At 31.0% G+C, this 12,754-nt stretch overlaps 1 protein-coding gene across 1 annotated transcript; it reads right to left on the minus strand.

The window, feature by feature from the left end:
* Nucleotides 1-9,024: 9,024 nt before the first annotated feature.
* LOC113863014 (glycerol-3-phosphate 2-O-acyltransferase 6-like) lies at nt 9,025-12,404 on the minus strand. The gene is made up of 2 exons (XM_027496380.1): nt 11,633-12,404; nt 9,025-10,182 (listed from the first exon to the last, which is right to left on the minus strand). Exons 1-2 carry the CDS (start codon nt 12,248-12,250, stop codon nt 9,313-9,315), a joined length of 1,488 nt encoding a protein of 495 aa, XP_027352181.1. The 5' UTR covers nt 12,251-12,404; the 3' UTR covers nt 9,025-9,312.
* Between the last annotated feature and the right edge of the window lie 350 nt (nt 12,405-12,754).

A 12,754-nucleotide genomic window follows, 5' to 3' on the forward strand; every position in this document is an offset into this window, starting at 1 on the left:
CTCGAGGATTGAGAATTAATTATCACTCAAGAATTAGGTAAAAGAGAAAAATATATAAAATGCTTAGTGATTTCGTGCTGCCTTAGTATGATGACACCTTATAAGTATTACAAAAGTTGAAAACTAAATGAACTATGAGATTTGGAAGGCTCTTGATAAAGGAAGTGCACAGTATTCATATCTTGAGAAACTCCTTCATGACAGAGAGGGGTGAGAATGCTTTTTATATATATGTTAGATATCTAGCTTACTTCTTAAAATTTAGGTTGCCCTTAGATCAGTTTGCTCTTTGTTGGGAATTGAATAAATGGTCAGGGACAGAATAGAAAGAAGAGGAGACATCAATTAAGAATATTTTAAAATTAATAATATGAAATGCACACATTAAGAAAAGATGTCTCAGAGTGCTCGTGAAATTAGGGACGTCCAAGAAAGCAACATAGCAAGAATAGTCATCCATGCAGGGAACTCTTGACCAATGAATAAAACCAATGGCCATGGTCCCGTCTTGTCCAATGATGTTCAGGGATAATTGTAGAAGGAGTAGGCAGAAAGATACTGTCTTAAGGCCGGAATGTCGCTTCAGGTGGCCCTATTCATGGCTATAGTGCTATACCACCCCAAAGATGGAAACTGGAGCCAGAAGAAGAGAAAAAAGCAACAAAGGAAGAAAAATGTATATAAGAAAAGCAAAGTTAGGGAAGAAAAGGGCAGTGTGCTTAGAAAGCTTACGAACCTATTCATTGTAATATTCTGAATCAGGAAAACACTCTTAAACTTCATAATTAGTTTGCTCTCTGCCTTTATAACACACCCTTTAACTTGATCAATTTGCTATCATCCTTATATTGATTTGAACAACTGGAAAATAACAAAAGGTAATTTGTTTTCATTATAGATAGTTTTATTTATGATTTATTGCTAGATTAATGTCTAGAATTAGAATCAATTTTTCGTGATGATTTCCCCATTTAACAATTGTTAGAATTGTTAGTATGAATAAAAATAAGAGTTTTTATTTTTCTTTTTCTATAGCCTCTTAAATTTTTTTTTTTAGTTTCAAAAATTGGTAATAAGAGTTTTGTTTGTTTTTGAGTAACCTAATAAAGTTAAAAGTTCCACTAAAGATAGAGGTGTCAAAATGAGCTGATTTGTCTTGACCCGCCAAAAGTCCGCTTAAAAAGGGTTAACCTGAGCCTGCCCGTTAGAAAATGGGCCAACTTTTTAACCCGACCTGTTTAAAAACAGGCTAGCGGGCTAATGAGCCAGCTTGTAAAAAAAAAAAAAAATAAATAAATTGATGAGTCATTGAATTAATGAGCTATCTCACTAAAAATTAATCAAAAAAATAAAAAAGTTGCAATAAAAAATATTTTTATATTAATAAAAATTAATATTTAATTATTTTTTATTTTTTAAAAATAAATTGAGCCCGACAGGCTAGTCCGTCCTAACCTGCCAATTTTGATGGGTTAAACGGGCTGATTCGTTGGGTTAGGCTCATTTTGTCACTCCTAACTAAAGACTCGAACACTAACATTAAAAATTAAAAATGTAATTTGATAACACAAAATGATAATACCAATTTTTTTAGGATGAGAATTATCACTTATGGGCAATTAGAATTGAGTTTTTCTTTTTAATGCAATTGATCTTTTAGTCTGTTGAAGAGAATTATAAGGCTAGTACGCTACTAAAATATCTAACACTTAATCAAATTAGGTTTTATAATGAAAGAAAATAACAAAAATTAAAGACAAAATCTTGCTTATTTTTTTTGTTGTTTCCCTAGCAATCTTTACCAAAATTCTGACTTTGAAGTCAACAAGGACCATATAAGATTTTTTCAAGCAAGAGTACAAAGAAAATGAGAAAGTTAAATGGATGCAAATCCTAAATTTATTAGGGAGTTCAAGATATTTCACATGAATTAATTAGAAACAATGAAAGAATATTCAGATAGACTTCTGAGCATTGTCAACAAAGTGAAGTTGCTAGGATTTGGGTTTCCAAATATAAGAATGTTCAAACAATTCTCCTTACTATTATAAAGAGATTTGAATATACTATTTTCTCTTTGAAAAATTATAAGGACTTGTTAGCTATTACTTTGACAAATTTGTTGTATGTTTTGCAGGCATAAGAACAAAGGAGACTTGTAAGAGAGAAAGGCATGATTGAAGGTATTTTATAGGCCAAACTAAAATTTAATCATGGTTACAAAGTTAAAAAAAAAAAGACTTACAAAAAAAACTCTAAGTAAAAGAGTTTTTACAAAGGCAGTAAAAAAGAATATGAGAAGTCAAATCATCCTCCTTATTAACACTTTGGAAAAAGAAATCATCATTTCTTCATATGTTAGAAAAAAAAGCCTAATATATATATAATAATAAATGTAACTAGCTTAGTCATATTGCAAAAATAAAATGCAACCTCCAATTGAGGCTCAACTGCTTGATCAATAAAAGAGAAGAAAAAGCAATTATTTAACAACTTGATTTGTCACCAACAACAATAGTAAAAATTGGTTAATTCATTATAGATATACACATCATATGAATATATATATATATATATATATATATATATATATATATATATATATATATTGAAATTTCTCATATACTAATAATATTGAAATTTTTAAAAAATTTTGTTGTTGTGGCTCATAGGTAGTGCACATCTGGTTGGAATCAAGAGATAGAAATCAAGTGGAAGCTCATGGACTTTCTTGTAATTTTGTATGTGCATCAAGATATAATTGTAGAACATAAAAAAATTATTGTAATGAAAAAGTTCTCCACTCATATGTTAATCAAAAGCAAAATACATTTCTTATCAACAACTTGTGCTATATGTCATTTACGATTTTACATATACACTAGTCAATTCAATATATGCAACTTACAAGTCAGAAAAAACTTACGGCGTTTATTTCTATAATTTGACTGACACTTTTATTTGTATAATTTTATAATTTCACTTATCTATTTATGTTGAACTTTATTATTAACGTTTTTACTATTACATATTGAATAAATGTTTTATATTTAAATATTTTCTTCAAAATTAATAATTCTCTTTAATATGTATTGAAAAAAATAAAAATTACAAAAGTCAATGGTGAATTAATTTTATTTTTATTTATATACTTAGACATATGATTAATATAATGTTTATATTTAGTGATATATAAATTTTTTAAAAATATTATTATGAGTTTAAAAAATATGATTTTTTATTTAGTGATAATTACATTTTTTTTAGCAACAATAGTTATAAAATAATAAGTTTTTGTTTAAAAATATTATGTAATAATAACTTTTTACGTATAAAAGTCATAAGGGGGTGAATAAAAGTATTCAATAACTTTTGTTATAGATAAAATAAACTGTAAATAAATAAATATTTATACTTACAGACTATAATTTATAGGTAAATGTATTTTATACTTTTTACTTATAAGTCATAGTAAATTGTAAGTGAATGAACACTTTTACCTACATTCACAATAAACTATAAGTGAAAGCACACATAATATCTTACGTGCCTTTTACTTACTGTCTCACTAAATTGTAAGAAAAATTTTATAATTGTAGCTATAGAGCATTACATTTAGTGACAAATTTCGTCTGTCACCGTAGATAAAATTTATTGTAGTGCTAAATTAAGAATTTGTTTCTATATATTATAAAATTTATCTAAAATTTCATGAGTTTTCTAAACCAATTAATATTATTGTATACCTTTATATTCAATTAATTTACTAATTTCTTTGATTAAACCAATTTTTTATTTCACTTTTGATATATTTTTAATTGGGCAGTATAATTTAATTTTTAAAAAAAATCCAACCCAGATCTCATCATTGCTAAAATTAAGTAAATTTGATATATTGTTGTTTTCTACATAAATTCTTTAATATTTTAGTTTTCATTTGAATATTTGGATTTTATAATTATAATAGATTAGAAATATGAAATAGTTTTAAAATGCACTAATGGAGAGGAAATATGGTAGGAAACATCAAAGAGGAAGTGGGAAATAGAAAAGAACAAGCAAGACAAATGAACCAAGAAAATTTGGGGATGAGAGAGGAGTGCTATACAAGAAAGAAGAAAATTCAAGAGGTATTGATTGATAAAATAGCAAAGCCATAATGAACAAACTCATTCTGTCCTAAGATGAAATTTCATAGCCCATTTCGTAGATGAATTTGATATGGTAAGATAAGTGAATCCCACGTGTTGGTTTATATTCCATAACTACAAATTGAAGATTTTTCCTTTCAGTACAGGTGAATATATATGATCGAATTTTGAATATCTTTTTTGCGTTTTTGGAGAGAGAACAAATGAAAATAAATAGCAAAGTGCCACAGTCTGGCACTGGTACATGCTTATTGAATTGTCTCATACAAGTTTTTATTTTATTACACAAAATGGGGGAATGGACCCAAATGGTTCACCTTTTTCTGAAGAAGGAAGGACCACTGTCTCCTTTTTAGTCAAACATTATCTCATCCATAAATAGCCTCCCTAGCAAGTTAGCCTCCCTAGTTTTTGTTTTGATTTATTTTTTTAAATTTTTTTATTTTTATTTTTTTACTTACAAATATATTTTAAATATTTTATTTTTCATTAAAATATTAACTCCATAAAGAAATCAAGGTTGATCTTCATCTACTTTGTGAACTCTGATTACTCCTTTTTTTTTTTATCTTCCTCTCTTTTTGGTTTTTTTTCTTTTCTATCTTATCCTTTGATCACACTTCCACAACTCATTTCTTCTTCCTCTCAAAATTTTGGACAAAAACACAATAGGTTTTAACATGTATTTTTCTTCTCTTTTTTTTTTTTTTTCTCTTTTTCCCCCTTATTCGCACTTTTACAATTTATTTTCTTTTATAAAATCTAATAAAACAGACATTTCGATAGGTACAATTTATCCCAACACTTCTCCTATATTGTTGCTTCAATTGTTAATTTCATAGTAAAGTTGGTATGTGAGATTGGTGATGAAACATGAGGTATACCTCTTGCAGAGGTATACTTCAATGTTCAATCAAGGTTTGTATCAACAGAGTAATAACAAAAAAATAAATCATATGCCGTAAAAAATATGTTGTTGGTTATATAATGCTTAAATGTAAGTAATGCTTAATCATAGTATAAGAATAGGTTCGTGTGATTTGTCAACACAACATAACAGTCAAAAATTGTAGTGTCCTTATGATTATAAGCATGACTTATGGTCATGACCTCCTATGATGAAATATACACACACACATAAATGTTTATTCTATCTCGAGTTGTTAATTAAACATAAAACAATCTTGAGAATTAGGCAAAAGTAAGGTAGCCTGTATAGAAGATAGTTGTATTTTAGTCAATATATTTTGTTGTTTGCGTATGTTAATTTCTTTAAAAAGTTTAACATATATATATATATATATATATATTAGTGTATCATATATGATACTCGTAGCCGTACACATCCTAAATTTATAATGGCTTTTGGTTTCTTTGATCTCAGGTACTGTATTTTATGGGTTTAAAAATGAAATAAATTTTAGATATTAAGATGGCGTTGAAGCACTATTAACAGTTATGAGAGTCAATCCACATGATGGTTCTTTTTTCGCATATATGTGATGTATGCTTTGGTACATTGCGCCCTCCTTAGCCTTTCATTACCTTTCTCTTTGTTACCATACAGGCCATAACGTTTATAAAGATTAGTTGCAACCAAAATTGAAAACCCTCATAAATTCTATGCCTTTCACAGGGAAAATGGTAGTGCTTCTTGGAGTGGTGACTCGTTTGATGTGGCCAATCACAGTGTAACCAAATTAACGCATCATGAACGAACTTTGAGCATATGGATGTGACTGTTTTACACAAGTTACGTTGAGGCTACTTATCCAAATTTTAATGTCCAGGAATTTGGTGAGGCGCTGGTGGGAGCAGAAGGAAAACAATTGGGTGGACAAATTAAATTAAATCTAAAGACAAGTGCCAAGCAAGACCCAGAAAAATGCAAAGCACCAAATTAACTTTCGGAAAATTGAGAAAATTTGGAGACAAACTTTAATAAAGTTTGACTAAGGCTAATTATTTTTAATATGAGATTACAGGCAAGGAATTACTAAAATATAATATTTCTTGACAAAAATATAAATAAGGTGCCTCAAATCTCACCTTTGGCATAATTCCATCTATATAAAATGCTAAAAGTTTATGTAGAGTGTGGTCCTCTGTGAACAGCGTTTATATAGAGAATTTCTGCAACACGGCATGTTCATGAACAATGCTCTTCTTGTTGCAAATCTTGCAAATGACAAAATTTCGTGGGAAGGAATCTCTAAAAATTGGATCCAAATCCCTTTCAATTTTGGCAAGAATTGGATATTTAGTTTCATTTTTGCTCAAGTAAAAATGGATTCACTTAAGAAAAAATATAGAAAATTACTGAATTTTTTTATGCAAAATTAACTTAAACAAAAATTTTTTCTTACAAATTCGCTTAAGCAAATTATTTTGTATTAAGCGAATTTTATGCATTTGAAGAGAGGGAGGCTGTGTATGAGAGGAGAGAAGACTGAAGATAGATGGAGATAAGATCAGTAGTGATATAGGGATGGTAGTGGAAAGGAGAGTAGAAAGTTGAGTACGGAAGAAAGAGAGAGAGATATGTATGAAATGGGGTAAGAGCAAGAAAAAGAAGAGAAAAAATGGACATAGAATGAAGGAAAGAGGAAGTTGGAAGATTTTTAAAATATAAAAATTTGTTTTCAAGTTATTAAGTTTTTTGTCAACCTTCAAATAAAAAATAAAAATTCAAAATTTTCTTTTTTTAAAATTATATTGCTTTAAAAATAAAATATGATTTGAGATCAAAGATTCTTTTGAGATCTCAAATCTTGTTTTTGCATAACAACTTATACTTAAGGCACATTTTTAAAAATTAAAAAAAATAAAAATAAGAAAATACAAAATAAATATTTAAAGTCAATATTTAAATTAGTCGCACTATTTAATCTTGAGGTACCGTTCATTTGAACATGTGATAGGGGTGCTAATTCCTTCTCTATTCATAACTAACTTCCGAATTCTCTTAAGAGTTTTTTTCTAATATTTTTCCCTTATACAAATAAAAAAATTTTGGTGGCGACTCTACATTTTTTAAATTAAAACCCTATTTTTCAAAGTCGCTATTTTTCACCCACCGAGCAACACTATACTTCTCTCAGTCCAAAATCTTAAGGTGTTCTACAACAAAGACTTGCGTGGATGAAAAAAACAAAGAAATTGAGACTGATATATGATAACTTAGTGACAATGTGGGATAAATGGTATTATCTTATGAGAAATATCAATTGATATCTATTATCTCTTAGTTGAGTATTAGGTGTGGTAAATAGTGTATGCAATAAATTGGCTATAGTTATTCTCACAAATAGAGCAACAAACCTCTAACCCTCAAGTAGCAACAATTTCCTATGGAGTAGTTATTTCCCATCCATCAATAGAGGATCCCACTACATTCACCACAACCAAATGAAGAGTTATACTAGTCTCCGTAAAGAGAGCAATGACAACCATTTGAGTAGGATGAACAATCATCACAACAAGTACCAACATGAATGTTCGTGGATAGAAGGCCGGCCTAGGAGTCATAGTGCAAGAAGTAAAGAAACACAAGAATGAAGGTTTGTTGATTGTAGTAGTGGTAGTGACATTTCTGTTAGATTATTGTACATCACTTTGTTATAGATGATGTTCAATCAGAAGACAAAATTCGTCATTGCCTCTTTGATATAAACAAAGAGACATTCAATAATGAAATGATCGTGCATCAAGGATTAATACAATCATGCCTTGTGATATGACCCAACAAGATAACACATTTGATATCTCTCTCTATGCAGTGAAACTCAACTCTACCAAAGATGAAGCTGCAAGAGATGAAGCTACAAAATAAGAAAAGGAGGATGATGGTGGCAAATGACAAAGTCACAAGAATTCTTTCACACATGTTACATAATACTTGTGACCCTATAGATATAATTTCTCACTAGCTAGTAAAAGAGAAAAGGGAAAAAAAGGTAATGATGTTAATATTTTTGTTATACTTGTTATATTTCAATTTATGAAATTGTTATATTTTAGTTTATCTACTTATTATATTTGTGATTATGTTGTTAATAACTCAAATAAATAAATAATCACAATTAAATAACAGAAATAAATTATAACATTACAATAAATAAAACAAATAGCACACCATAATTAAAAATAACTAAAACATACAGATGATTTTTGAAAACTTGCTAAAGAAATTTTTTTATTTTAAAAAGTCACTTTTTGTGGGTTAAATCTCACCATTTATGAAATTTAATAAATTTTCGTCATTTTTTTAGCTTAAATCTTGCTACTCATAAAATGTCATATTTTTAGTAAATTTAATTACAAAATCCCATATTTACAAAAATCTGCCTTGACCAGCTATATATTTCTTTTTATTCACAAGTTAATGAGACTTTTTCCCTTTCACATTCAAATTTCCATTGAGGTGTTGACCGATTTAAGCACTATGTTACATAGGTACATGAATTAGGCAATAGGTACGAAATGAGTATGTAGTATATGTACATGGTTGGGTAAGCATATGTAGTTTACAAAGATATTAATGTGTATATTTTAGCACTGCTGATGGGATCCAATTCTTCACTGGTGCTTTTATTGGCAGTTTGTCTTGTTTTCCAAGTGAATTGAGTGCATTCTGTAGCCTCAGTTCATTAGTCCTGTACAAATTTAGTTGAATAAGACCACACACCATAGTATAAGGATCATGTTAGCTTGTCATATCATGCTTACAGTTTCTACCATTAGGGTATTTATCACGGTTTAGACATGCTTGTCAGGGTTCTAGCTGGACTTGCCTGCAAGTTAATGATACTACAGCAATGCCATTACTGCTTTATTGGAAATCAATGCACCTTATGATCCCACGTGCCACATGTTCATCTGTCTTACATCTCCCATGCCCATCTCACATTCGTACTGACACAGACTGTATATGTAAAACCTCAGGCAAAAAAATTGTACCGGATTTCAGGAATGATTCAATAACAAGCTATAATTTGTATATATAGAAAAAAAAAAACAAAATATACATAAACTGTTATTTTTTCATGGGCATCATCACAATCAGTTTTTATTAATACCATAGTTCTATGAGTTTTGGAAACACAGTCGGCACCAATACAGAATAATCAAAAGGGAAAAGCTTAATTTGTTCCTCTCCCTTTTAAGCCTTCTCCTTCTTAGATGGAACTGTTCCATCTGTTCCTGCAAGCATTGCATACTTGTCCTTCCTTGTTAAATTGGTGCACTCAAATCCCAAAGTCCCTGCAAGGACCCTTTGAATGTAGTTTGCAACTTCAATTGCTGATTTTCCTCCATTGCAAGTGAGGTCTTTGGGAAGCTGGTTTAAGAAAGTGATCTCATATGTGGGCATGGGATTCATGAACACAAAGTAAGGGTCCAACAACTTGTGTCCTCGTACTGTTGTCCCATAAAACACACTTTGTTTTGTGTTGATAGCAACTGGGACAATCCTATCAGTTAGTTCAGCAAAAAGTGCACTGAACCTCAAGAGGAATGGTTCTCTACATGTTGTACCTTCAGGGCAAATAACCAAATCACCTTCTTCAAGCAATCTCTTGATATTGGCAGCATCTTTCTCTCTTTCCCTTGAGAGTGCCACAGCTTTAATTGGTGAAATTATTTCAGTGAATTTGCTTATACTATATGTGACACAACTAATTTTTCTTCCAAGTGCAACTGCTGTAACCACTGGGTCTAAAACTGTGCGGTGGTTACAAACAAAAAGGACTCCACTTTGACCTTTCTTTGGGGGTGGTGGAGGGGTACCTTTCACAGTGACTCTTATTCCAAGTAGCTTATAGTTGTACCATGCAATTCTTTCAGGCAAAGGGATGTTAAGGTAGACCCTCATGATAGATAGTATTATGCCAATTGGTAGCCATAGGAAGGTCAAGAGAGCAGCTAGAGGAGTTGGCCTCTGAGCAAACCTACCCTCATGAAAAATAATTGGGCTTAGAAGCTTGTTTCTTGGTAGTGGTTCACGTTTAGTCCTTGGCACCATATACCCTTCCTGCAGGAGGTAAAAAACAGTTGAGAGATACCCTTTGTGATTTGGTCAACAAAACAAGTTATTTGACACCCTTAGGAGTGTATACACACCTTGAGAGAGAAGAGAGAGATAAGACAAAAAAAGGGAGAGAAAAACTAAAGAAAAAGAATGGAGAAATGTGTAAAGTAAATGCAAAAATTGAGATGTGACAAATTACAACTGGATGGTTGATGTCGTATGTGTCCCACTAAAAGAAAGAGTGGACTCAAAGTATTTAAGTGAAGTCCGTATGAAATTCATCCAGTTGTAAATGATATGATAGAAAAAGTGTGTTGATGACATTGCTCTTTCATGCATATATTGAAAGTAATGGTGAGTAACGTTTTCATCGAGTTCATTTATCTTCTGTTGCCATAATTAAAACTTGTAATCTTTTTTTAATTAAGTTCTAATGGAGGTTCACTAACTAAATTGATATTGTTGTACCTACAAGATTTCATACTTGTTCTTAGCAAAAAATACTCGAGGGTTAAAATTATTCCCATGAAAAATTTATTGGAAAAAAGACCAGCAAGTACAATAGGAAAATTTGTTTAATTTAACACCTTAATTGTCATATCTTTTACATGAGCTATAACAACAGGGCTTTGATTTTGTGTTAAAAGTGGTTTGGGCATGAAAAATTCATGCAAGTCTATAGTCCTCAATTTGGAAATTGAATTTGTTTTATGCATGAAAAAAATAGGAAACATATAATTAATAGTGTTTAAAAGTAGTTATGGGTTATGACTCATGAGAGAATAACTAAGAACAGAAAAAACAGAGGCATGGACAGCTCAAAACTGAGGCTGTTATAAGGTGTATCCATAAATTGGCTATAGAAAACTGGGGACCACTTACACGTTGATTGGAGGTAGTAAATAAATGAAAAAAAAAGAGAAGAAATAAAACAAACAAGGAAAAGGGTTCACAAATGCCGCGAGAGATAAATACACGCAAACGGAACCAAAAGAGAGGCTCATTATAAGTGATAACAACATGTCGTGGTCATTAACGCTCTCACCAAACATAAATTCAATTATAGAAAAATTTCTGCCAATTTTCTTTATTTTATTGTAATTTCTTTTAAAAGAAAACTATTTTATCATTGTGATAAGAAAATGTTCACAAGCTAAACTGCCTCCCTCGTCCAGAATTAAAGTTGAAGATGAATATTGAAAACTACATTGAGTTACTATTTATGCAATCATGATTTCTTAAACTAACTAATAATACAAACATTAGTTAATATCTATTTTAAACATATACAGTGCGAGTTTAGAAACGTTCAGATTTAGAGAAAAAGGTCCTTATCTTTCGAAAGCATTCCTCACGAAACTAACAAATATAAACAATTATTTCTTCAAAATAAGCTGAATCAAACCATTTAATGCGAAGTTAGAAACATACAAGAACATAGGATTATACCAACCTTGCAAATGGACATGAAGTCATGATCACTTTCACTATCTCCAAGTCCCAAGTCAGGTAAATTAGACTGAAATTCCTTGACAAGAGCTTGTTTTTTGTGCTCACCAACAAGCACACCAGGTTCCTTAACAAACCCAGTTGCTCTACCTGACTTTGTTGTCTCCAGTTCAGTCCCAAGCACCATATCAGCCCCTAAGAAGGTCTTAACAAAAGGCTCAACCATCAACCTAGGACTAGCCGTGACAATGTAACGCTTCCCAAAAGAGTTGAACACTCTCCAACTTTCGGGGTGCACATCCTCGGCATAGAATTTCGGCAACACGGACCTTGCCACCATTTCAATGTCTCTGATCTTCAAGCCTGCGAAGGTCACGAAGATCAGAGACTTGATGGCAAGAGTTTCAGAAATGAAAATGTATGTGAAGTATACAAAAGGGACAGATGCTAAGAGGACAAGTCCTCTTAGGAAGCTACCAGCTTCAATGGCAACAAGCATGTAATAAGGAAAAGCGTTTGGAGACACTAAGAGGGTGCCATCCAAGTCTGAGGCCACGGTTTGGTTTGATCTTTGTTCTGTGGTGCATTTTGAGATTGGTTGGAAGTGGCGAAAAGCTCCCATGATTGTGGTGTAGAGAGGGTGTGAGAGAAGGGTTTAGGAAAAAATAGAGAGTGAGGTTTGGTTGGTGGTGTGGTGTGGTGGGGAAGATGGGAGAGATAGCCAGCTTGGAAATGTTATGAGGAGAGAGTGAGGGAGAAGAGGGGGTTTTAAAAGGAGAGGGAGTGAAGATATGGTGATGTTGTTGAACCATTTTTTAGCATGATTTATAATCATTATAATATGTGGGAGTGCTAAAGTCATTTTACTCTTAATTATACAGTTAAATGAAGAAGGGAGTTAAGGCTTCTATCTCCACTTTCTCTCTCTATTATTTTTATAGAAATTAATTGGTGTTGTGAAAGTAATGTGTTTAAGTTAAAGAATGTAATTTTTTTCTTCTTATAAGCAGTTGTTGATCATGTTCTAGATATGATTAGACACTACATGCAAATATTTTTGAATTGTAATTCGATACTTTATAAAAAAAATAGTTATTTTTATTAGATCTAATCTTCATTAGTTTAG

Source organism: Abrus precatorius, unplaced genomic scaffold (genome assembly GCF_003935025.1).
Source record: "Abrus precatorius isolate BTA unplaced genomic scaffold, Abrus_2018 Scaffold3, whole genome shotgun sequence".
NCBI classification, from domain to species: Eukaryota; Viridiplantae; Streptophyta; class Magnoliopsida; order Fabales; family Fabaceae; genus Abrus; species Abrus precatorius.

Coding starts and splice junctions, on each gene's coding strand:
- LOC113863014 (XM_027496380.1), bottom strand. CDS start 12,250: ATGGGAGCTTTTCGCCACTTCCAACCAATCTCAAAATGCACCACAGAA. Junction 10,183..11,632: donor ACTTCATGTCCATTTGCAAG/GTTGGTATAATC, acceptor TACCTCCTGCAG/GAAGGGTATATGGTGCCAAG.